Consider the following 27972-nt stretch of genomic DNA (forward strand, 5'->3'; position numbering starts at 1 on the left):
GCCACATTTATATATATATATATATATATATATATATATATATATATATATATGTATGTATGTATGTATGTATGTATGTATGTATGTATGTATTTATGTATTTATGTATGTATGTATGTATATATGTAGGTCTTTGGTTATTCGGGTCTTCTCCCACGTAAAGTTGGAAGTGTCTTGGCGACGTTTCGACGAAGTCTCATTCGTCATCTTCAGGCTGGTGTTCTCGGCTTCGTGCTTCCAGGAGCAAAGACCAAAGACCTACATACAAACACCCACGAAAACCTGAGAAAACATATATATATATATATATATATATATATATATATATATATATATATTAAAGATTATTTTAGTGAAGTAACAATTAGAATCAAAACCTTGATTAGTTTTTTGCATAGGGTGAAAAAAAAACCCAGGCATATTTTGTAAACTAAGCTGATAAACAGATCCTGTAAATTTATGTTGTTTTGTTTTATGTCTCATAAAACTCCACACAATGATGGGGATAGAGATTCAAGTGTATGTTTTAAACCAAGAAATGTAAATTAAATGTAAATATTACACATTCTTGAAAACCTTGTAATGTCTATACACACACAAACACAGGTGCTTAGGAGAAACAATCCTGTTTAGCAAACCTACAGTCAGTATATTTCCATTTCACATTTTGCAGCTTTTCTGATATAACCCTGAATACTGGGAGCTGAAAGTTGGCTCAGTTATTGGTATGCTGCTTTATCTATTTCTCCACTGAAATTTTTTTGGTGTGTCAGTATCTATTTAGGCAAGATGGTCAATTAAATTGGAAGATGTTGTTTATAATATCTCCAGAGGATATGAAATGCTGCTTTATTATATATGCATTATACTCTTCATCTGTCCACCTCAGCAGTTTTTAATCCAAGGTGGTTAGCATAATAGCTTTTCTCACACAAAATTTCTTATCATCAGTATGAGGTGGGGCTGAGATATGCAGAAGCATGCAAGGTTATGGTAAAGTAATATTATTCTGAGGAGTGTAGAGTGTAGAGTGGAATTTGGACCAGAATCCTATCTTAAATTCAACATGCTACCCACTGCAAAACATTTACTCCCTGTTATTTAATGGAATAGTGACAACATTACCATTTTTTTAAAATTAATAGGTTATTTAGCTGATTGTATAGCAATTGGACCGGGTGGGAGAGTATTAGGGAATTGTAAAGCTTCAGACTGCACTAGGAATAAGAATGTTTTGTCCTATTGCACCAAGTCACATGGATATATTCATGTAGTTATCAGGAATCAAGTTCAATTTGAGGGACTTCCAAGCTTTAGTTAAATGAAGGAAGTCATTTACAAAAGTCAGCTGGACTAAGCAGTAGGGAAATAGAAATATTGAGCTAGATGGAACGACATTGGTGGATGGCAAGATAATAGCAACCATTAATAATGCGATAGGAAAAAGGGGGAATTGGACTACCTGGAAAGGGGGAAATTAGGGAGACATGCTGTGGTAATAGTCACAAAGCTTTTGATGTTTAATTTGCAACCATATCTGCATTACAAATCAAGAATATTCAGGGAAGGTTTTGTTCTTTCATTTTCTTTCTTTTAGTCTCAGGCCTGCTACCATCCATAGTATCAGATTTTAAAAAATGCCATGCTTCCCTTTGTTCATATGACATTCTTTTGGAAAAGAAAAGAGTGAGATCAAAGAAAAGATTGTTGCCATGCCAATTGTGTTGCCTTGTTGGAAGATCCCTGGAATTGCTATGTTGATAGGGAGCTGAAAATTCTGTCTCTTGTCCTTTCAGATTTGCTCTCTAGCCTCAAAGCATTTAAGCACATGATGTACACATATTGGTTCTAGGTAGCCATTTTCTTTCTCCTCTCATTCCAAACGTGATCTCTTGCCTACATCAGAATTAAGAAATAAAGTAAAAACTATGTACGCTTCCCATGTTTATAGATGTCCCTAGATTGTTCTTGGATAAGTAAATAGAATAAGCAATATATATATGATGGACAATTCTGCAGGACAATTTACATTTTGGCTTCCTATTACTGGGAAAAAAACCAGTTGAGTACAACTTCAGCCTTCCACTTGAATTACATTTGGGAGAAGTTGCAGGACTGAACAATGCTTTTCTCTAGGAAACCCAGGATGGTAAAGTTGCACAAGACTCCGGGTATGTTAATGCAACAAGGGCATTGCATCATTGCTAATTTGAATTGTAAAGTCTACAATTCAAGTAAAGAAGAGGTGTATTTCTCCACCTCTTCTTTACTTCAATATTATTTGCTTATACTTTTCGAAAAATCAAACATTATTTTCTCCAGTTCGCAATTTTTATCCTGTAGCATTTGAAAGATGGAGTTGCTTCTATTTCCTGTTCAACCTGTTAATCTGTTGTGTTGAAAGAAATAAAAGCAGCAAGGAAGGTGGAAAAACCGATTAACCCCAGCTGGAGTCCAATTAAACTTCACAAATCATACACAGTGTATCCATAGAAAGTGAACACGTCCCATGGCACAGCTGCTTCGTTCCTAATTTTGAGGTCTGAATAATAGAAGCCCACTTTTTATATGGTTTTGTTTCCCTTCAAAGAACTGCTAAATGTTATGTGGTAGCTAAGTCATGTTCAATCTAATGCACTTTAGAGGTGTTGTGCTTATATAGTTCTCTAGCCAACAACTGGGATTTCTGGGAATGATAATTCCTGTACATCTGTATGGCACCTATTAGTTAATATATGTTCTTTAGATCAGTCGGAATTAAATACCAGTCTCTGAGCAGTAGATCTGTGCTGAGTTATAATGTCTTCTATATTCTATTCAGGTCAGTTATTTTTTTCATTTCCATTGGGAAGCATCTGAGATCCCAGTTTTAACCAAATTATAAACCAAGTTAAATTCCACATTACAGTAACAGGTCAATCCTAGAGGTAATAAGGAACTTGGTTGCTCTGGAAATGCTTTGAAATGAGCACGGGTCTATTTATATCCGCTCCCATAGTGTTAAAGTTCAGTATTTTTAGATGGCAGAAGATTGAGGAAAGAAACCCAGCACATGCAGGGTAAAAGCAACACCTTCATTTGGAACGGTGATATAATTGGCTTCTTCTTACCGATATTTCCACCAGACTAGTGGAAATTTTGCTAGCAGCCTCAACAGAATTAGATGGTATCATTTCTCTGAACTTTTACATTTTGCCTTGGGGACCTTTGCAGAAAGGCAATTTACAAATGTAATAATGAAGCAAATCCAGAAGGTGGATTATAAATAAATAGGTGGGATTATTTATATCTCCCTTTGAAAGCCTGCACAGAGGGAAGCTAATGTATAATTCAGAAAGTTTTTAAGTTATCATTCTCCTTAAAGTAGTACTTGCATTCTAGAAGCAAGAGGAGCTTTTGATTGTGTGATGGAATACCCAGAACATAAGCAATAGCCTGTACTATAATAGGAATAGTAGCCTTGGGCTTCTGAAGTGTTGCTGATTGAAATCTTGCAATTTTATAATTTAATGTAATTAAATTAGATGGATGGAATATCACTTACCCAGTTCTCAGCCCTTCTTAAGGTTAAGCACTGTGGTAGATACATTTTCAGCTTCCTTATATTCAAAGAATAACTAGGTCTACTGAAAATATGCAGAATCTGCAGGATTTCATAAAAAGGGAAAAAATCTGTTGATGAGCTTTTATCTCTCATGTGCTGCAGTTTTTCCTGGGATATGCTAGTTATCTTTTTGTTTTGAATAATCCTGCAGAACTGGATTCCTATATTGCATCAAGTGGTTTATGATGTTATAAAATTTTGGTAGCCTAGCACAATACCACACTTCAGGCTCCCTAGACAATTTATTATGTAAATTACATATTTCATTTGACTACCATTTTCTTCTAAATACTTCCTTAAACGACCTTTGAACATTTCTAAGCACAATAACATTTTCTTTAGAAAAAATATTTCAATATGCAATTAGGGTCACCTACATTTTGGTGCACACTGCACATAGACCAGTTAGTAGTGGCCTATTAACAAAAGTGTGCCTATTTTATACCTATATTATCTATATTAGCAAATAGTGGCTTATTTACAAACTATGGCTCAGCACCATGAGTCAGGCAAAATATTGCCCCCAAGGCTTCAGTTACAGTTTATATCTAAATAGGTATTATAAAATAAACATTTCAACAACTTACTGTTAGCAAGAAAGGTGATGTATTCTATGCCCTTTGTTATTATTTTATTTATTAATTAAATTGATTTGTGCCGATCTCACTGTCAAGTGACTGTAAGCAGCTTCCAATGTCATAAAACACCATAAAAAACAACATTACAACATTAAGGATATTAAAAACATCAAGCATTAAAATTTTTTAAAACATTAAAATTAAGAAAAAATGACAAAAAGAACTGATGTGTAAACTAGGTAAAGGTGGGATCTTCTCCTAATCTTCTACCCACCTCTAGAATGAGATGCCCCCATTGAAACCCCCAATTGGCCACAACGAGGTTTAGCCGTTATTAGGTACCCTGCCTTCTCCAAGAGCCCAAATGATTTAAATGTTTTTTTTACTCCCACAACACCAACCTGTGAGGTTGGTTGGGCTGAGAGGAGAATATAAGAGCTGGTTTGGTCTAGTGGTTAAGACATTAGGCTAGAAAGTGGGTGGCCATGAGTTCTAGTCCCCGCCTTAGCCATGAAAGCCAGCTTGGGACCCTTGGGCAAGTCATTCTCTCTCAGCCCAACTCAACTTACAGTGTTGCTGTTGGGAAAATAGGAGGACGAAGATATTGTTGGGTATGTTTGCCACCTTGGAGCTTATTGTAAAAATAATAAAAGATTAAAAAAAATGTGGTCCAAAGTTACCCAGTGAGCTTCCTTGGACAAGGGTATTCTGGAGCATTAGTATCTCTAGTTCAACTCCTTAACTACTCAACTATATGAGCTCTTTCACGCCATGAATAGTTTATTTAAAAATGTGATTCAGTATTTTTTCATTTATTTATTTATTTTAATTTGATTTATATGCCGCCCTTCTACGGAGACTCAGGGCGGCTTACAATGCGTTAAGCAATAGCCTTCATACTTTTGTATATTTTTACAAAGTCAGCTTATTGCCCTCACAAACTGGGTCCTCAATTTACCTACCTTAGAAAGGATGGAAGGCTGAGTCAACCTTGAGCTTGGCAAGATTCTAACTTACTAATTGCAGACAGCTGGAGTTAAATTACAGTGCATTAGTCTGCTGAGCTATCCAGTATTTGGATTTGTTTCAGTGAAATGAGGGAAAGGGTATAGAATATTCATCGTGGACAGTACTCTCCCTTCTTCAAACTGTGTGAAAGGATAGTAATACTTCCCAGAGAGAATTTGCCTGCTTATGATTTATTTCATCTGACTGCTTAGAAGATGACTGCACAATTTGAATCCAGGAGATTTCACATTGTCCCCAGAAGGATTTTGTGTACTCCTCTATAACCACTTTTTAGTTCTACTGATTCATAATAAGTATCTTACCATTAAGTTTAAAGTTAGGTTTAAAAGTGTTGCAGGTATAAACTTACCAGTGGGGCTTAAGAAAAAATATTTTTTTTCTTTTACACAGTCATGTTCTTCTTTAATAATACTCAACCTTTTTTTGGGGGGGGGGGGCATTCTATCCTATTTCATAAGAAATATACAGATATTTGTATATGCTTTTTATTAATCTTTTAAACAAGAAGATCAAAGATAACACAAACTAGTAGAAAGGAAGAAAAAAGAAGGAGAAAAATAAAAAAAAGCAAACCATGCAACAGTGTTAAAGGGGTAAAAAAAGAAAAATTTACAAAATGACTTTGGATAGTCTTCACAGCAGTTGTAAGTACAAATATATTTTAACCCCACTCTCTAAAGTTACATCATATTACTCTTCGTATAATCTATCCTATCTAACCATCAAAATCATGTTACAAGTTCATTTTGTAACTTGTAACATGTCTTTTAGCGTGTCTAAAGATTTATGACTCAGTCTCTGGGCAGATCTGACTGTAGCAATACCTAATTCCTGGACTATTTCACACCTACACTACAGAATAATGACCAGAAGCCTATCACCTCTGGGCCCCACTATCAAACTAACTTGAATTTTATAGAATATACAAGCTTAAAGATCCATAACAGGTGTCCAGTCATCAATAAATGTAGATAATGTCTTTTCTCTAATTTCATAAGACACTGGTGTAATCCTCATGTCCCATTTATTTTTGACTCTTATTTGACTCATGATTAGTGACAAGAAAAATATATTAAATTTAGTAGCATGTTAAATTATGAAAGATAATACCTGATAGCTTAAATTGTGATGGGAAGAGCATTGGTAAATTAGAAGAATATGGGTGAATGGTGGAGGTTTCAACTGTTAAGACTCCCTTCCCACCTATTAATTAACAATATATGGAAAAATTCTATTCTTTTCTCCTTCAGATAATGTGAATGATTTATGTTTTAATCCATTATAGGATTTTTAATCAGCTGGTATAACCAGTTGAAAGAAAGAAGGGGAAAAAAGAAAAAAAGAAATACACACACACACACACACACACACACACACAAACATTATAAAAAGGAACAATAAAATATATCTTAATATTTATCTGATGTATTTTGAAAGAAAAAAGTTGTTAGAAAAATATTGATGGCAAGGACTGTTTAGTGGAGATATATCTCTCTTTGTGTCTATCATCCATCCATCCATCCATCCATCCATCCATCCATCCATTGATTGTATAGAACTTGTCATCACATTGAAGGTAACACTGGGCAGCACACAGCAAATGGGTAAAACTATATATAAAAACAATCTATATATATAAAAGCCAAATACCACTCACTCATCACAAAATCTCCAGAACGGTAAAGCCTACAAGCTTGAAATTTGGCACGTATATTCTTCTTGGCTTCTAGGCGCTGGCTAAGAAAGGATTTTTTGAAATGATCATCAGATCATTGGTATTTCATATACAATATTATATTCACATGCTCTGATGCTAAGGAGTTAGATGTTCTACTCCCCCTCCCCACCTGAAAGGAACTCTGTCCCAACTGCCAGTTGCCTTATATTAAAATGCTCTGATGCTAAGGAGCTAAACATTCTACTCCCTCTCCCCACCTGAAAAGAACTCTGTTTCAACTGCCAGTTGCCTTGCTCTGGTGCTATGTACCAGAGCAACATGCTCTGATGCTACGTAGTTATACATTCTACATTAAATTTCAGGCTTTAAGTGTCAATTTATCAAGCCCGAGCACATAGTTTTGTAGCGAAGCAAGGGCATCCAGCTAGTAGACATATAAAACATATAAAAATCACATGATCAGTAAATAGCCTAAGAACAGAAATACTAACCCTAGTTGAATAGGGCTAAAAATAGCCAGCCTTCTAAGCATATCTCTGGTTTCCTGGAAGCCCCAGGCCTAACATAACATAACATAACCAAGTTTTGACGGCCTTCTAGAACAGGGGTCAGCAACCTGTGGTTCCGGAGCTGCATGTGGTTCTTTCACCCCTTTGCTGCTGCTCCCTGTCACTCAAAATACTGTATGTGTCACAACCGCCAATGTGTGACACCCGCCAGCATGCGATTTATTGAGCTTTTCAAGCCCCAGTAGGCCAATCATGGATAAATCCAAGAAAAGAAAAGTTTCAGAAGCAAACAGAATGTTTCATTCAACTACATATGCTAGTTTTGGGACATGATCAGTAAAGTAAAGACAAGGATATAGAAAGTTCGAACAGCATTCTTCAAAATGAAAAAGGTCTTCTGCAGTCACAACATAAGCCTAAGACTGAAAATCAGGCTTGTCAGATGTTACATCTTTTCTATCCTGCTCTAAGGAGTAGAGAGTTGGTCTCTGACAGAAAAAGAAGAAACTTGAAGAAACTAGAAGCATTTGAAATGTGGATTTACAGACGGCTATTACGTATAAGCTGGGTTAACAAAATCACAAATGAGGAGCTGATAAGCCACCTGGGAAAGCAAAGGGAAATCATCAGAACCATTAAAAAGTGAAAGTTAGAATATTTTGGACATGGGATGCGACACCCAGAAAAATACGGCATCCTTCACTTAATCCTCCAGAGAAAGATTGAAGGCAAACGAGGTCCAGGCAGAAGAACATTATGGCTTCAAAACCTAAGGGACTGGTTTGGACAAAACTCAGCAGCACTTTTTCATACGGCTGTTGACAAAAATAGGATTGCCAACATGATTGCCAATGTCCAATGACGCATATGGCACAAGAAAAAGAAGAATGCTAGTTTTGTGGCTGCTCAAGAAATAGGCACGGGAAGGGTTTTGTGGCTCCTGGTGTTTTCTTTTCTGTGGGAAACGGGTCCAAATGGCTCGTTGAGTGTTTAAGGTTGCAGACCCCTGTCCAAAAGGGATGGAGTTGATCTAATTTCGAGGGGGAGAAATGTTCCATAAGGTGAGCACCAAAGCAGAGAAGCAGTGGTGAAATCTGAATGTGTTTTCTACCGGTTCGCTGGCTGTGCATGCACAGTGTGCACCATGCACCAAATGCGAGGTGCGCACGCACAGTGCACACCAAAAGGAGGCATGCGGTAAGTAGAACAGTGCATGAGGGAGAGTGATCAGCTGTGGCACGCAATCTTTTTTTTAACTTTTAAAGGCATTACTCAGCTGTGATCGTCAGAGGCTTTTTTTTTTCTTTTAAAAGCATTTTTTTCTAAAAGCATTTGCTTTTAAAAGAAAAAAAAGCCTCTGACGATCGGGCAACTCAGCTGGGATCGTCAGAGCCTTTTAAAAGCATTTTTTTTACAACCTCTTCAGCAGAAGAGGTTGTAGAAAAAATGCTTTTAAAAGTAAAAAAAAAAAAAAAAGCCTCTGATGATTGCGCGGCTCAGCTGGGCATGGGGAGCGGGCAGGGTTTTTTGCTACCGGTTCTCCAAACCACCCACCACCATTGCTACCGGATTGGGCGATCCAGTCTGAACCGGGAGCATTTCACCCCTGCAGAGAAGTCTTGTCTCCTGATACCCACCAAATCTAGATTCCTAGCTGATGGCTCCTAGTGTATGCCTAAAACATGTTTCCTCCGTGATCTAATGGGGTGGCTGATGTAATCAGAAAGAGGCAGTTCCTCACATAGCCTGGTCCCATGATGCTTCTTTTCTTCTTCCTTGATGTATACTGTATATCCTTTTTTATGTCCCCTTCGGTAATTTTGTTTTTATTGTTACAAATTTGATGAATATTGATGAATACTATAGAGCTTAATTTTTTTTAAAAAAACCCTTGCTAACAATTGTCTCATTTTGATGCTTGATTTTTCTTTCTTTCTTAGCATGTTGAGATTTTTCGGGCTAGATAATGCACCTGATCCCATTTTTTTTGGTAACATAAGTTTTTATTCTTAGTTTTTAAACATGAAATTAAAAAATCACATTTGAGCCTCTCTGTGCAATATGTGATTGATGTCAATATGAGATAAACTAAGGAAGAGACAAAGCTATGTACGTTGCAGGTCATATAGTTTTATGTTTGCTAATTAAACTGATTTAATGACATTGCTTTACTGTTTGTAGGGCAAGGACTTAATAAATAATATAACTGCCATGTTAAAAGAAGTCAGAGGTTTAAATCATCAGAGGACAACAGATGTTTTGTGAGATACTGGTTCTCTGCCTTAAGGAATGGAAACTTACTGGACAAATTTCATTCTGTTGCACAATATATGCTATTTCAGTAATTACAAGTCTACTAATTGAAGAAATGTATAAGAGTCTTAAATCTTGATAAAATATGAACATTAACAGTAGATAATTTTGGTTTTAAGTATATTCTTACCGGGATTATGCTTTTCTATGCCGCTGTTCTCAAGATTCTCCCATGTGACATTATTGCATTATTGCATTTATGAAAATAAACAGAAATTATGGAGTTTTTAAAAAATTCCCAATTAATCTGTACTTTTCATTATTATTATTTTGCACTTTCTACATTTTTTCCATCAATTTTATCATGAAGGTTACTGATTGTTATCTAATGGTTATTGCGATAATGGACCTCTTTTCCTAATTACTAAACTTGGTGCCTTATAAATGAATTTGTCAATGATTGAATTAAGGGGTTGCATCCTGCACTTCTCCAGCTCCACAATTTATTTTCCCCTCATGAGTTAGCTTCAGCAGTTTCAGAATAAACAACTAGCTTCCAGGTTTTCTGTAGTAGTTGATTTATAACTCTGATCAGTAAGACTTGCATTAATTATGCATCCTTACAGTGTACAAATACAGTCACACTTAATTTTAAGACACAACCTTAGTAGAACTCCAATGGCAGTGCTATATTTTTCATTGCTTAAGTAGATTATATTTGATGGAATGAAGAAATATGTTTCTGACTCCCTGAATCTTCTCTAACTTAACACATTCAAAATGTACAGCTCGTAGGATCCTTCAGGACCATACCAGAGAAGCTCTTTGAGGTCTAATATGATTTGGTATGAGGCAACATCTACTGGAGCTTCCATAAGCTTCCATAAGCATACAGCAATGGCCAAATTGATCCCAAAGATTTAATCTATCATTTTTTCCCTGCTCTTCTTAACTTTGTTTCAGCATAAGTAATTTACAAAAGAGATTGATGGATCTTAACATTAAAAAAATTACAAAAACATTGTAAAAGAAATTATTTCTTTTATGTATGCATTTGGAGTTGTTCTTTCAGTTAGTCCTAAATTGTTTGCTTATGTACTATATTGCTGCTGTAGAAAAACAAAACTAAGAGATTAGAGAACAGAGTAATATATTCACATTGTGAGAGGTTGAAATATGTACTATATACATACAGTAGGTAAACTTGACAGTTATAAGAATAGAGAACTGTTCTATCTTATTCTATATCTGAGTCTTAGATATAGAATAAGATATTAATACTTCACTTAATCCTCCAGGGAAAGATTGAAGGCAAACAAGGTCCAGGCAGAAGAAGAACATCATGGCTTCAAAATCTAAGGGACTGGTTTGGACAAAACTCAGCAGCATTTTTTCATGCGGCTATTGATAAAAATAGGATCGCCAACATGATCGTCAGCGTCCAATGACAGATATGACACAAGAAGAAGTCTTAGAATAAAAGAAGTAGTATGACCCCTAAATCAGGGGTGAGTTCTACTTACCTTTACTACCGGTTTGCAATGTGAGCACTTGCACATGCTTGCTTCACTCGCGTGTGCGTGCTTCTGCGCATACGCAGATTACCCATGATGACATCATGGGTGGGTGGAACATCCCACCGGTTTTACTACCGGTTCTATAGAACCGGACCGAACCAGGAGCAACCCACCACTGCCCTAAGTGATCCAGACTCTGTCTGCTTGTTATTTGATAACATATGAAGTCAGTGCCATACACAGAAGGTTGACTTCAATATCATTTACTTCTTTCCTCCCTTTTGCTATTTGTGTTTTGACTACTGAAAATTCCTGCTGGGTTGCATTCCGAAAGATTGGTGATTGGACTGGTGACATAGACGGCTAAATCTCAATGTAACTAGATTCTTTTTTTGAATTAAGACAATAATACTTCTCAGAATATCTCAATAAAACCTATTATTGCCATCCTTATAACCATCACTATTTAACTGCAATACTTATTTAAAATATTTTTTTCTACATTTCTGTGCTGTAAATGTTAGCAATGTTGTCTAAAAACCTATAGCTTTGTGGAATTGAACAGACTTGTAAATATATCCATGACATTAGTATTTGCAGATTATAAGGCACTTTTAATCACCATCACATATACAGTGAGTTAGGCCATGGCTTGTTGAACTAAACTGGTTGGTTTTTAAGACAGGGATAGGTGACAGTTTTATAGCTAGTTGTCAACCAAATGCTTTTGCAGAAGGTTAGGAATCCCAGTTAGTTGGAGTTATGATAAGGAACATGTATGGTTTTCCTTGGCTCAATGTAAAATTATTTTTACATTCCTTGCCAAATTATTTTTGGATCCGCATTAGAGTTCTCTATTTCTGCATCAAAATAGAAATTGTGCTCCAGGAAACAAAACAAAAAACTCTAGGAGTCTGTCTAGGCTGGGGACAGCAAAAATGTCACTTCCTGTGCCACCGGGAGTTGGGAAATGGGCCATTTCAGGCCTTTGGAGGGCCTCTGAGGGAGTGGGAAAGGCTGTTTTTGCCCTCCCCAGATGCATAGAGAGGATCTTGAGTGAGGTGAGAAAGAAAAACGAGCCTTCTCCACCCCCCCAGGCCCTCCGGAGGCAGGAAAGAGCCTGTTTCCCTACTTCTGGTGGGCTCAGAAGGCCTGAAAATTAGTTTGCCGGCATGCACATGCGCGCCAGAGCTGAGCTGGCATGCCCACTGATATGGCTGGCACGTGTGCCATAGGTTCGCCATCACGGGTATAGATAATTAGAACAATCATTTTGTTCCAGAAACTCTGAAGAAGGCCCAAATGTATTCCTTGCTTCCTGGCCCATGATCAATTTCCATTCATTACACGTTTCCATTCGGCGGTGACCATTCTAATATTCACAACAGAGAAGTCCCAAAGGTGCTTTTTCAAGAGGCAACTGGATTTTCTGGTTTTTCTTTGAAGACTTTTCGCTTCTCATCCAAGAAGCACCTTTGGGACAACCATGTCCTGGATGACAGAGAATCTCCATATACACAACGGAGAACTATTTCTGAGTTTTCTCCAAGTTAAACTTGCCTCATGAATTTTCATGAGGCACATTAATGCTTATGATTCCATGCACTTCTACCATTACAATTGTCACATTTTAAAACAGTGTATCTGAGATCCCAGTGAAGAACTTAGGGGCAAGATCTGTGTACAGTAGTACCATGTTTCCCCGAAAATAAGACTCTGTCTTATATTTTTTTTGATCCCTGAAATAAGTGTTTATTTTGTCTTATTTTGGGGAAAACAGGGTATGACCTCACTATTCATGTGGCAGGGATGTACATGGCTGCCTTCAGAATAAGACTCTCATAATAACCAAGTTATTGTTTGATTACAGCCATTTTAAACTTCAAGGAAAACAGTTTCTCTTGGCCAGTAGGAATCATATGTGCATTTAAAAAGATTAAATGCTTTGTTCCACATCAGGAATGGGTTTCACTGAATAGTTTCTTCGGTTCTTTATACGGACTGAAAGTGACAGCCCTGTAAGATTAAAACCTTCATTTACTTCTAATGTCTCTAGTAAATGTTCTACTTTCAAACTTGAAAGTGCAAATTTGGCTATAAAACAGCCCCATTCGTTTTTCACTCACAAGCTCAGTGATTTAAGGTAGAAGGCTCTTAAGCATTGCTAAGCAACATACATGTCTATTGTTTGCACAGAGCTATCAATATGAATTATGAACTATTAACTTATATGGGCAGGATATTTTTACAAGCCTGTCAGAGGAGTAATTGCATCTAGGATGCTTAATATTCTGTAAAGAAAAATGGTATGTTGTATAAACGCAGGCCGGGGTTACTTTGATTTCTTTGTCACGTTCCAAGTATTGACCCATGTGAATATGTGTCTTTCAGCTTTAGTCGTATTTTTGTGTGTTCTGTAACTCAGATTTCCACCCCACCCCCCACTCCATCACAACTAAGTAGATCAACTTCATGGCTAAAAATTCCTAAAGCTGGGAAGGCAAGTATATAAGATTGTATACTGAAGGTAGATTGATATTCCAAACCAGCATAATTGGGTATGTACAAGATACTAAACTCAAACCAAACTGCAGGTAATCCTCAACTTATGCTTGTTTGCTTAACGACTGTTCTAAACTACAAACAGGTCCTGAATGGGTGCTTTACGGCCAATAAAGCACTTCCGGCCATCATAAAATGTTACACCCACACACACATTGTGGTCACATGACTACATTTTGAGTGGTTGGCAGCTGGCTCATCTTTACAATTTGTTACAGTTCCCCATAGTCACATGACTATGATTGGTGACATTTTTTTTTGTCTGTTTCTGGCAGAAAACCCTCATTCAGAAGAATAAATTCATACTTGGGACTGCAGTGTTTGCTTAATGACCCTAGACTTAGGAGCATAACAACTTTTGACTGTAAATCCGGTCCCAGTTGCAGTTGTAAATTGAGGACTACCTTTACTTATAGATCTGGTGGCCTGTGAACCAGGACCAAGTAAGAAGGATTACTGAAATATGCTGACTCTGTAAACCGCTTAGGGAGGGCTGTAAAACATTGTAAAGCGCTATATAAGTCTAAGTGCTATTGCTATTACTGAAATACTGAATCTTGAATGTTTACTGAGATACATTACTACTTCATTTTACTGTACGTTACAATTTCATTGTATTAAAAAGTATTGTGAGGCCTCCCAATTGGGTTTTTTTTTTTGTATAACAGATGATATATAATTTATTAAAATACACAATAAATTAAATTGTACACCAAGGTGTGATTATTGTGAGAGACAGTTTGGTGTAGTGATTAGGGCATCAGGCTAGAAATGGGGAAACCGGGAATTCCAGTCCTGTACAAAGCCAGCTGGGTAGCCTTTGGGTATTCCCTTTCCCTCAGTCCTAGGAAAGAGGCAGTGGCAAACCACTTTTGAAAAACCTTGCCAAGAAAATAACAACAAAATGATTACTGTAGTTGATCATTGTCATAGCTACCAGAAATCCTTTTAGTAACATGGGTTTTTTTTTCCTTCAAAACTAGGAAATATCCTGTATTGAAATCAGCTACAGTGTCATAGTTCAAACAAATCTAGATTCTACTTAAATGTTTTCTAGTTTTTTCACTTCACAAAAGACAAGAAATATAAAAAAATGAAAATATGCTATTTGTTCACAGTACTTCATTTTGTGTTATGTTTACATACAGTTGTCTGAATTCCATATGTTTTGAATGGCAGAATTAGTAGACATGGGCCATCATTATGCAATCTACATCATGATCACAGATGTTTCTTATGCATAGTAGATCCATCTAGTTTCTGAAGAATATTGCCAAAATTACCCTGTTTTCCCCAAAATAAGACATCTGCTGATAATAAGCCCAATCGGACTTTTGAGCACACGGCAATAAGGCCAAGCGCTTATTTCAGGGTTCAAAAATAAAAAAATAAAAAAAAATAAGGCAGGGTCTTGAGGTCTTTATATCGACTACATGAGCCACGGTGGCGCAGTGGTTAGAGTGCAGTAGTGCTGACTGCTGGCTGCCTGCAATTTGGCAGTTCAAATCTCACCCGGCTCAAGGTTGACTCAGCCTTCCATCCTTCTGAGGTGGGTAAAATGAAGACCCAGATTGTTGGGGGCAATATGCTGACTCTGTAAACCACTTAAGAGAGGGCTGTAAAAGCACAGTGAAGCGGTATATAAGTCTAAGTGCTATTGCTATAAAGAGGACAACTTCAAGACTGTCTTTGAAGGTTTTCATTATGCACTTGGCTTTTCATGACATCATATGCAACAGTGGATTTAATGTGCTTTTGAAATAGGCATGCTTTTTTACATGTTCATGTTTACATGTTCCCCCTGTTTGTGAGGGGGAGAAACAGCAGGCAGCCACTTAGAAAAACTAAATAAGTAGGCATCATTGTTCAAAAAATGCAGACTTCATTCACCCATATACACATTTCCCCAGTTCTGCTGGCTTTCTACATATGTTTATATATTTAACAGACTACATTTGTCTAGTTTTCTCCTGGCACTTGGCAATAAAACAGTTCTCATAATAGCTGTTTTTTTCAGATGGCAAAAGGGCTTATTTCCATGGTATTCTATGAGCTATCCCAACTCACTTTTATCTAACCTTTAAGTAACTCTCATCTCATAGCTGTACAAATATCTTTTTTTAAAAGAAAAAATCTGATTTCCCTTTCAACTAAAGACAAATGACAAAAAAGCTCTAACTGTCCCAAGGCAGAGATAAGTATATGAGGTTGTCTGAGCAGATCCCTTAGCTTTTTACTCATTGCATTTTTAGCTGACATTTTACATTTTAGTATTCTGTATCTCAGCAGCTTCTTGATAGCTCTAACCCTGAGGCCAAGAGACGTTATTTCCAAAATTGGAATGACACTTTTTTTTACCCTTCTCAGCTAATCATTAGAGGCTGCTGAGGAGGGATGCTTGTCTGGGTTGTTTTAAAATGTAAGCTACAGAGGGACATTTCCAAATCTTATGCAAAGTAGCATCCAAAAAGAGATCTATGGAGACTCATTTGGGGCTTAACACAGGCTAGTAGCCTGTTTTATATCATGTAATTACAGTAGAACAATATTTTTCCAGGTAGCTCAAAACATCAGCTTCAGATACTCATTCTTTGTCAAATTTCCTATGTTAAGAGTTGATTCATTGTGGTCTGATCCCTTCGTTGTTTGAACTCTAGACATTTGGAGAGATGAGCACCGAGGAGCCTTTCAAAATTACCTTGTGATCAGAGAGCTATCTAACTGAACCCCTAGGCATCATTTTTATTATTATTTTTCTACAGTATCATTATATCAGGGGTGAAATCCAGCAGGTTCTGACAGTTTCTGGAGAACCAGTAGCAGAAATTTTGAGTAGTTTGGAGAACCGGTAGCGGAAATTTTGAGTAGTTTGGAGAACTTGCAAATACCACCTTTGGCTGGCCCCAGAGTGGGATGGGAATGGAGATTTTGCAATATTGTTCCCCCAGAAGTGGGGAGGGAATGGAGATTTTGCAGTATCCTTCCCCTGCCATGCCCACTAAGCCACACCACGCCCACCAAGCCACGCCCACAGAACCGGTAGTAAAAAAAAAATGGATTATACCACTGCATTATATATCTATATTATTTTATATCATATTGGATGCCCAGAAAGAAGACTGCAGTGTACCTTCAGGTATCTTGTGCTTCTTAACCACTGGTGTATTCCTGCATTTCAAGGCATTGCAACAAAGACTAATCTTATCTAAGTCACCACCGTATCCTCCGAAGATGGATCTACTGTAAAGAACCTTGAGGAATTCCTAGTGGCAGGTACATTTTGAATTAGGAAGCAGTAGGGTTAGTAGTTGGCTAACAAATTCAAGACAGAGCTACATGATGGAGATATTGTTATTAAAAAACTCCTTGGATTGCATCACAGCATCTCTGCTTTAGAGATCAGCAACAAAACAAGCATAAAGTACTGGTCCTCATGTAGTTTGCAAAGCTTTATAGTCTAGGGGGAAGTTGCTAGCTGATATACCCAACATGAACGTCACAAGTCTCTTCAAAATGTGCTCATTAGAGGGAGGCTGGGTGAGAGTGCACATTATACAGTAAGAGAAAGTGCTAGCCATGAGGCATCAAGAGGTATGGTGGGGTTAAGTGGTTTTAGAGGAGTTAAGTCTTTTACTTTCTAGAATCACTAAATTGCTCCAATCAAGAGACTTGCTCATCTAGAACAGTATCTACTACTTTATGCCTAAACAAAAACTGAGGCTAAACCATTGTTAAATTTCATGGTTTCTTGTATTTTGTAGAGGATTTATATTGCTAGCCAGATGAGAAAACACGAATGTCTGTTGTTAAATGGTTTATAACTTCTCAATATTCATAATATAATAGGTACTACAAGTAATTCTTGCTTAACCATAATTAGGTAGGACCAACAACTTCATCGCTAAACAACACTATCATTAAGCAAAATGTCAGATGAACATGATGGACTCACAACAATCTCACTTTTGCTGTGGCTGTTAAGCAAATCAGTTGTGGTCCTTAAGCAAGAGTCTGTAGAGATTCTCAGTCATCCAGGTCATGGTTGTCCCAAAGGTGCTTTTTCAGGAGGCAAACTGGACTTTCTAGTTTTTTTCTTTTGAAGACATTTCGCTTATCATCCAAGAAGCTTCTTCAGCTCTGACAGGATAGTGAAGAATGGAAGGATTTATATTCCTTGCAGACAGCTGGTAATCTGCATCCTTTTAGAGAGCTGTTGAGGCTACCTGGAGGTTTATCTGTGTCCTCAAGGTCACCTGAGTAATGCTTCTGGTTCCTGTAATCTGCAATTTTTCTCTGGAAATCCATTCCTACTCCTACACCATTCAAAGGGTGTTCATCCCAAATTGTATAGCTAAAAGTCTGTAGGAGACCTTAAGACTTTGAGACCTTGCTTATCACCTTAAGCAAGACTTTGTGTAATCACAACAGGTGATTTTACTGCCAACTTCTCCATTACTTCTGCTTGCCAGAGGCTATTGTAAAGCAAGCAAATGGTGACTGCATGGCCACAGTATGCTATGATTGTTGTAATTAACCCTCAGTTGCAAACACCCACATGGCAAACATGTGATCTGGTAGACATAGACAATTGTAAATGTGAAAACTAATCAAGTTATTTTCCCATTACCATTATATCTTCAGACAGTCATTAAACGGGGATGTTGTTAAGCATACAGGTCTACCTGTATGCACTTAACATGAAGTTTAGGACAAATCCAGTAAAGCAAAAGAATTTAAAATCCCATCAAATCTTGATGAGATCTTTGTCAACTATGCATAGCCTGACAAATGATTGGACACGGAAAGCAGAACTAATTTTGTTTTTTTCAAAAAAAAATTATTGCAGCACAGTGAATCATATTTCAGTAAACAGGTAGGAAGAATATTTCCAGACAATAAAACTGCTGAGAAATACAAATGAAAATGCATAAAAGCCAGTCACCTTATCCATTGTATCAGAAAAGAAAGCATAAATGCAATCTAAAAATGAATATAACAGAAGTACTAATGCTTTAAAAATATTTTTCATTGAATGTAGAGAGTTGCTGACAAGGCAACCTTTTTTAATCTTATTTTATTTTTTACTTTTTGTCATAAAATTCTCAGCATTCAGTTAGGAATTAGGTACGCCACACTAAACAGTGCAGTTGATGAAAATAGGTTGAAAACCATTGAAGAAATATTCCTGATTCAGGAATCAGCCTAAAGAGTTATATGGCTTTTGACTCAGGTAGTACCTTATTGGCAAGAATAATGGAGTTCTGACACTTCTGCAGAAAAAAAAATATCAAATAAAGAAAATTATGACACTGACTGTACATGCCATTTAGCATGTATAGCAGCAAAATATGGGGCCAAGATGCTTTCCTTTGATAAATGTTTTTATCATTTTATTTTCTGGGTTTTTTTTTTTTTTTGAAACATCAGGAAACTTGCTTCAACTTGATGATTGAGCTTACCAAACTCAGTTGAAAGGGCCCTATGTACTTAGGGTTCTGAATGCAATTTCATATCTTAACTAGATTGGGATGCTGATGAGCTTGTTTTACAAAAATGCCACAAAACAGATAGATTACCTGAAACAAGACAAGCTGGACTAGTAGAATATTGCATAAACTATAGGTGCTGTTTCTGCATGCAATTGTGCCGTATTTCAAAAGCTTCGACGTTTCACAGATTGTATTTACCCTGGCCCGATGAAGCAGTTTATAGGTGTAATAGGATACTTTATTAAACCACCGGAGAAACTTGAGAACAAGATGATGAGAAGAAGATTTCAAAAGTCAGACTAAGATTTCGATAGATGAATATATGTTAATGCATCATAGTTGAGCAAGAAAGTGCCACATCTGAAAGTGTTAAGATCCATGCTAAAATGAAGAGATTTTATTGGAATAATCTGTACAGGAAGCAAATATTGTGAAGATAGTGAAGATCTTGGTGGTGGCCTTAATGGAAACTATCTTTGGAACAATTGCCCAGTGTTTTACTGCACAACATACAAAATGTAAGGTTTTTATGAAGCTGATAGTTTCATAAATGCTTCCTTTATATGAAGAAGGTAAAAATTAACCAGTTTTGGCAACAACTATCCAGAATGTAAGATTCAGCTACTGGACCAGCATTATTTTCAATATTAACGTATTTTGTAAAAGAAGTGTTACTTGGTGTATGTTATCAAGAGAAATTATGGAAGAGGAGTTCAGTCCTTCTTAAGGTTGATTGGGATTTATTCATTTTTATGTATGCTGCTTCATTTGGATGAAATCGAAATTTACAATAGTTGGCCTTAAACTTTAACTCCCATCTTCCCAATAACTTTGTGGTATAGGCAGTACAATTTATGAATTTAATGAATGAATGATAAATCAGGGTTAAGATTTCTCATAATTTGTATGTTTATAGTCTTTTGTTTATTGGACCTTGTATGTTTTTCTTTTTTGTGCATTCTTTTTCATAGAAGCAATTCAGTAAATCTATTGATGTAGCCCAGTATTCAGCTCCATAATCTGAGGCAGCGTGTAGGAATTGTGCACATTTAGTGACAAGCTGTATACATTCTTGGTACTTAACTGTACTCTTCTTTTCTTTAATGAATAAAAATGGAAAAATCTCATCTATCTTTCTGCAAGACTTATTTCTTCACTAGTTTAGATGCATCAAATTAACTTTCCAACAGTGATTCTTGATATTTCCTGTACAACTCTTTTTGATTTGCCTATGAATGTCTGTGGGATTTGGATATAAGGGCTGTCAGTGAAATTTCTGAAACAGCCTCTGGAATGTGGAGTAGGATAATGAGAGCAAGTTAACTGTCAAATTGTCAGATAAAGCACTATTTTATGGTTGTAAATAGAATTCTAATTTTAGTTAGGTGCCTTCTATGGACAGAATAGTGTACTTTCTGAAGGACCAGACTCATAAATTGCATCCAGGTTTAATGATTTGCATACAATGGTCATTGCAAGAAATGCCCCTTTCTATTGTTGAAACAGCTTTTCTCTGGTTCCTTCTCTTAATATGATTAGATGAAGAAGATATAATATATTCTGAATGTGGAATAACCACAAAGACAGTTTTGAAATGATTCGTGTCTTCACACATAATGACCAAATTTCTAAAAGGATGGCCGATCAATAGTTTCATTCCAAGGTATCCTTCGTTCAGCATTTAGATACAATTCAGAGTACTGGTTTCATTGTTTGGAACTCTATAATAAGCAGTTGACTGAAGAAATGCTTCTTCCATATTTTCCACATTGCATCAAGTGTGTTGTGGCCTTCATTTGAAGTTGTAGGTAGATTTTTTAAAAAAATCTAGTTTCTTAAAAGGGGTAGCAGTTGGGCATGAAAGCTGCCAGGCATCCACATCTGAAGGTCCAATTAAAGTGATTTAGTGCTAATCATACCTATGCACAGGGATCTTCTCAACTAATGGTTAGCACCTGCTTTGGGTTAGATAAGACTAGAGTCAACAGGTTTCAAGGAGGGTTGGACTTAGTTTCCTTGCGGCTATGTAAGGATTCTAGATTGATCCCTCTTTTAACTCCACCTGCAAGTTCTGCCACTCCTTCTCCTACAGTAGCACTATTAACATTTTTCTGTGCAATGTTCTTGCTATTGTTTTTTTTTCAAAGTGGTGCTTTTTTCCAGAGGGTCCAGTTTTCATTTATCATTTTTTTCTTATTTTGTTAAACTTTCTACAGTTCTTACCTGTTGGACAATCTCTTGAGAAATTCATTTAACCAACCGGAAACATAAAGCAACTTGAATTACCATATAATACATTAGGAATTTTTAAACTTTTTCAGGCTGTTAGTTGAAAAATAAAAATATTTAACTCCTCATCAAGAGGGAACATTCTACTGATGGAAATTTGGCTACATTTTAATGATTTTTCCCCCTTTTGTCAAGTTCTAAGGAAACTGTAGGGTTCCTTGGAGCACTATTTGAAAAGTCCTGAAATAGATAATCTGACATTTTCACGCTGGGGTGTAATCTAATTTAATAACACAAGCATTGAAATCTGAGATTTCCTTCCACCTTTTTCAGTAGTTTCTAGAAATTCAGTAGTTTATAGAGTGCATCAGTGGAATTAGCTATGCAGGTAGCCAGTTTTGTGCACATTAATTTCAGTGAAAAGACATTCACCTTCTGCACAGAAAAGCTTTCAAGTATTTTTCCATGATTTTGCCCTAACACTGGAAGTTGAGGTAAATTAGCAAAGATTGCTGAAAATTGCTCATAGCAATCATCCACCTGTTTATGGATTACCAAGGATCAAACATGCAATATAAAAAAAAACCTCCCTGAAAATCCCCAAAGCAATTGAAATCATTATTAGAACACTCAATGCAAAAATATTTTTGAAGGGAAGGCACTAATAATTCAAAAATTTTAAATAACTCTTTAATTTAGGAGGGATTGTGCATTTCAAAAGTAGCAGTAGTGAGAAAGCCCAAGCTTGAGTCTTCCTTAAATGAACTGTTTGAAACAAAAGTGGGTTTCTTGTGATAATTTCTTTGGTACGATGCAAAAAATTAAAGATACTAAATTAAAAAAAATTTTTTTTACCATAAATGTATAGTCCCACAAACAATCAATACCAAATTGATTATTAATCATGTTGCAACAGTCTAGTAGATTATGGAATTAATTAGAATAGAGTTTGTTCTCCAACTATGATACAGGATCTGGTGCCCTTTAGATTTTCTGGACTACAACTCTGGCAATCTTTTACCATTGTTTCAAATAACTAATTAACCTGCTGATGCAAAAATGGCCAGTCCAGGCCACTATAGGTATAAACATAGCTTTAGTGCAGAACAATCTTCTGTAATTGCCCTAATGTTAATAAATTGACAGGTCTGCCTTTCCATTTAAGCGTAAAGAAACAAACAAAAAGCATTTTCAAAAAGAAATCCTTTAATGAACTAACTGCACAATTAGAATAAGGGAAATTGACCGTAGAATGAAGATTGCTTTTTTTCCGCCTTTTGTAACTATATTATGCCACGTCTCTTTAAAAGATCATAATGCCCTTCAGCAATATATCCAGAGTAATATTGTAGTAAATAAAACCATTTGATTAGTAAATTAAGGAAAATGTATTATTTTAAAAAATATCTTAATTTCTTGTTTTATTAAGAATTTTCTAAGGCTAAACAAAAGAAAATATTTTTAAAAAATTTCAATAAGCGTATATTTTGTACGATAATATTCTAGGACAGGGGTGTCAAACTCGAGGCCCGCGCCAGATGAGTCATGCACTGGCCACGCCCACCCCGTTTTAGCAAAGGGGAAAAATGTTGCAATACATCACTTGATGATGTGACGACTCGAGTTTGACACCCCTGTTCTAGGATATTCATATTCATATTCCTGTCCTTTTTATTGAAAAGTTCTGTAAATATAAAAGTCTGATTAGTAGTGATATAATTTGGGCTTTGATTCTGCTTTCCTGGCTGAAAGCAGAAAAATTGTCATGTAACAATTTTAGCACTTTGAATATTTATTTATTTATTAGTCCAATTTATATGCCGCCCTTCTCCGTGGACTCAGGGCGTCTTACAATGCATTATAGCAATAGCAATAACCTGCATACTTTTTTGTACAGTATATACCTGCTTATTAGGGCTTTTGGCCCCTCCTAAGCAGTGTTGTTCTATACAAAGTTGGCTTATTGCCCCCACAATCTGGGCCCTCAATTTACCTACCTCGAAAGGATGGAAGGCTGAGTCAACCTTGAGCCTGGTGAGATTCGAACTTGCACTAATTGCAGGCAGCTGGCAGCTAAGTGCTAGCTCTTAACAGCACTTTAGTCCGCTGCACCACTGAGGCTCTCTGTGAGGGGTTCTTGATGCTCTCTGAGCTTGGTGGTTTTCTTGCAGATATTTCACCCAAACATCATCAGTAAATAGTAAGGAATGGGGTTTGCTCTTGGTTTATATTCAGGTGGCTTGCCCTGTCAGTGATGGTAGGAGTGATCCTGTTCTTTTCTTACTTATTGGGTTAACCCTTACAAGCCCTGATGATGTTACCTAGTTTGGATAATGAAAAGTCTGCAATAAAACAACCAAGATCAAAGAGCATCAAGGACCCCTCATTTTAAACCCAAGCTACAAATATTTTCCTTTATCAATCCTCTCTCTACTTATGTTATACTGTTCCTATCCTCTAGTCTCTAAAGCAGTGATGGCTAACCTTTTTGCCCCACCAAAAGCAGGGGAGGGCAGGAGGCCCACGCACATACCCCCATCTATAATTCAATGTGCCCCGCCCCCTATGTATGCGCGCACGACCCCCCCTGCGCTCCCCCCACTTTTGACACGCGATGGCCATTTTTCGCCCACCCCAGGCTCCAGAGGCTTTCTTGGAGCCTGGGGAAGGTGAAAACAGCCTTCCCAACCCCATTCAGAGGCCGGAAATGGCCCGTATCCTGATTTCCTGTGGGACCAGAAGGTCCGTTTTTCACTCTCCACAGGCTCCAGAGCCTTTCTTGGAGCGTGAGGAGGGCGGAAATGGCTTTTCCCACACCCCGGAGGCCCTCTGGGTGCCCATGTGTGCTGGAGCTGAGCTAGGGCAATGCTCGCATGCCCATAGATATGGCTCCGCATGCCAACTGTGGCATATGTGCTATAGGTTCGCCATCACAGCTCTAAAGTAACAGTTACTGTAGTCAAAAACATTGTGAAATGTATGATTGACTTTTCTCTGTCTCACTTTGGGGGAGGAACTAGATATGTTTGTTTAAAATGAAAATTTAAATGTGAAGTGTAGAAAAGAAACAGAATTGTTATGGTATAATAGCCCTATTAAAAATAATTAACCAGTAGTCCGGAAGAAAAGAACAGGACTACTGTGCCCTCTTCCTATGTTGACTGGTTTATTTAGATCCTGCTCCCCCCCCCGCATCCTTGCATATTCTTCACTTTTTCAAGAGAAATTCACAAGGGTTAGCATAGCCATCCTCAATCATATACAAAAATATTTAAATAGGATTAGTAAATAATTAGCATTTGTCATCATTCCGAATTATCATATATCAAGACATTTCTAACATGTTGTTTGATATCACAAATTAAGAACCCAATTTTGCTAATGAAATATTACACATCATTCTGTTTTGGCCCTTTGATTTGTAATCTGTTTAAAAAACTAGTTTTGAGCCTACACTTTATAAACACCACTGGATATAGAAGATCAGGGTATACGTTCACAGGCAGCTGTTTTCTTTGATATTATCACATATTATCTTTTCTTATCGTTCTTTTCATTTTCATAAGAATTTTCAGCAGCTGATACAAGGATGTTGGCTGAGACCATAACAGATGCTGGAAAATTGATATGATTGAGATGTATTGTCCTTGAAGCTACGTTCTTTTACAGCAGATTGTTTTTACCTGTCCTGATCTGCATTATTTTTAGTATGGCGGAAAGCAGCTTGTTAAGAAGACGAACAGAATTACTTATCTTCAACTTCTGCATCAGTCTTCTCCAAATGCTTTGGGTAGAAATGTCCAAATTTCTGTTGGTCCAGAAAGTTAGGGATTTAAAAATTGTACCCAATACATCTAAAAGAGACCAGGTTGGGGAAGACTGATCCCAAATTCAGATTTTCATTTCATTTATTCAGTTCAGTTTATTCAAGTTTTTTTTTCTTCATTGATTCTTTATTGATTCTTGAATAATTGAAAATGACCACTAAGATTCAAGTGAAGCTATTGGTTTGTTTTTCTCCAGACCAAGTCTCTTCTGGTTTTACATTTCTGTAGAAGTTATGCTGCCTTGACAATATGGACTAATTAAAGATATTTCTATTAATGTGCGCAATGTCTTCTTTTCTGATTGATTGAGACTTATCAAAAACATTAAATGGAGACTGTAGTAAGGACAATATTAGTGTATTCCATTCTGTATTTCTTTGTAGTTTTGCTGAATGCCGTGTTTAATTCTGTACTAAGAATTGGATAGATGGAGGTATTTTTGATGGCATGTTATCTCTTGTTTACTTTGTGCATCTCCATTTCATACTCTTTTTAAAATAACTGTTAAGATACATTTCACCTTCTGTTGGCTCAGCTTATGATTTCTCATAGCTTGTTCGATAATTTTTGCAGCACTGGTTAACAGATTATAAAGATTTTAGCCTTTTTTTAAAAAAAATGGGCATGGAAATTTCTTGGCAAGCTCTTAGTGTTTGGATTTGTTTGTATATGTATATAATCTTTGCGATAATTGTAAATTCTGACAATCGTAAACTATTGACAATTATATCACTCTGCCGCTAGTTCTTCCTGAGATTTTATTATATACTAGCTGATAACCTGGCGTTGCCCGGGTATTTATTTATCGCAATCCTGTATTAGGCAGGAAGAGCAACTTCACCCTAAGCCCTGATTTCGGCAAGAATTAAATTAGTTAAAAATGTTTTCCCTGTGCCCCCAGAAGTGTCAAGTAAAATGATACCACCTTGTTGTTTTGCTAGACGATCCATGATCATTTGGTATGTTTTTGTCTGCGATATATGCACTAAGCTGTTCAATGTTGTAGTTCTTTTCTTGTATGTAATCTGCATGAAATATGTCGTGTTGGTCTCATAGTGGTGCAGGCAGGCCCAGTTGCAGTAATGTTTTATTGATCATGGCCATATGTTTGTTCTCAAGAATAATCAAAGCCTTGTTGAAAATGTCCGGACCAAATGTAATTTCTAATGTTGGATTTTCCCCCTTACCAGAGGGAGCTCCCTTGTGGAGTAATGTGGAGCGTTACCATGGCAACTCCACTGTGCTGTACAGAAGAAGCCATTTTAAGGCAGTACAGTAGAAGCCATTTTAAGGCACAACAGGCTGTATCTAAACAGAACCCCCCCCCGAGGGGTGTTAGGGGTGTCTTACCCCCACAGTATTTTTTTCCAGAGAGTAAGTCATCTGTGTACCAAGTTTGGTTGAAATTGCTCAAGATGTTTCAGAGTTATGCTGGAACACACACACACACACACACACACACACACACACACAGAGAGAGAATTTAGCCACCTACATTTGCCTATTATTATTTCTTGTCTATGAAATGCTTCTTGTGCTGAGACCTTCCATGTTTTTGAGCACAAACTGGATTTGTAACTATTCCATACAGGTACCCTGTTTCCCCCAAAATAAGACATCCCCTGATAATAAGTCCAATCAGGCTTTTGAGCGCATGACAATAAAGCACCCAGATTTTCACCCTCTTTTTTGGGGGGGAAAAGGTGCGTCTTATACTCTGAAAAATACAGTATTTGCAGTTTCACTACTTCAAGTTTTCATCAAAGAGTTCTTCTTCTTTGTGGCATTGTTATGCCAATGCTACTTCATGCAGCCTTTCTGGATAATAGCAGCCACTTGCTAGATTCTAGAATCATTTTCTTGCTGGAAGAGACAATTTGTGAATGAAAGAAAAACCACATCAAAAGATGCTGACTACCCTAATTTGCTGACAAGAAATGATGAATGATGCTTTTCTATTTCAGAGGCTCACTGAAAGAAACTGTAGCTGGATTTTTAAAAACTATGTACATCTAATTATATAATTTGTTTGTTCTTATACATTGATTTCATTTCTTTCTTTTAGGAGGTTGCACCTTTGAAGATGGCCCGGGACCCTGTGATTATCATCAGGACCCCTATGATGATTTTGACTGGGTACATGTTAGTGCTCAAGAGCCTCATTACTTACCCCCTGAGATGCCTCTTGGTAAGTGTCCAGAGTGTTGGTAAAACCAAATATTTTGTTAGATGTGACAAATTTGAAAACTGTTCCCCAGGGAACAATATATTAGACTGAATGAGGTGGGGATAAGAATTACCTGCATTCTCAAATGAAAGAAGGAATAATGTATTTAACTGGATAGGTTTCTAGATTTAGCTTTTCTATAAACACATGCTTATTGTACCCCACTAACAGAATTACAATTTAAAAAAAAAACAGATCTGAATACACCAGTCCAGACTTTTGAGATAGCAGTTCACTGACTAAAACAATTACACTGCATGTTGAGTTCAGATTTGTTCTTTCATCATTTTATAAAAGACACTGCAACACTCAGTAGCATAAAGATTCTACTTTTGCACTATAATTTCCTTAGTTTCTAAGATTTGTACTGAGGTCATTGCTTACATAACTAAAATGGGCACTACCAATGAGCAAGGCCCAGGTATGGATGGGAAAAGGGGGAAAGGAGTATTGAGTGTCTAGTGAAAAAC

At 36.8% G+C, this 27972-nt stretch overlaps 1 protein-coding gene across 2 annotated transcripts in view; it reads left to right on the plus strand.

The window, feature by feature from the left end:
- PTPRK (protein tyrosine phosphatase receptor type K) overlaps positions 1-27972 on the plus strand; it is a 376839-nt gene that overhangs the window by 44767 nt on the left and 304100 nt on the right. For both annotated transcript variants that reach the window (XM_070932720.1, XM_070932721.1), the window contains exon 2: positions 27341-27463. In XM_070932720.1, coding sequence (XP_070788821.1) covers positions 27341-27463 — 123 coding nt within the window. The remainder of the gene's footprint in view (positions 1-27340; positions 27464-27972) is intronic.

The sequence above is a fragment of the Pituophis catenifer genome, unplaced genomic scaffold (assembly GCF_029215685.1).
Source record: "Pituophis catenifer annectens isolate HBS135680 unplaced genomic scaffold, rPitCat1.0.hap2 SCAF_1, whole genome shotgun sequence".
In the NCBI taxonomy this organism is placed as follows: Eukaryota; Metazoa; Chordata; class Lepidosauria; order Squamata; family Colubridae; genus Pituophis; species Pituophis catenifer.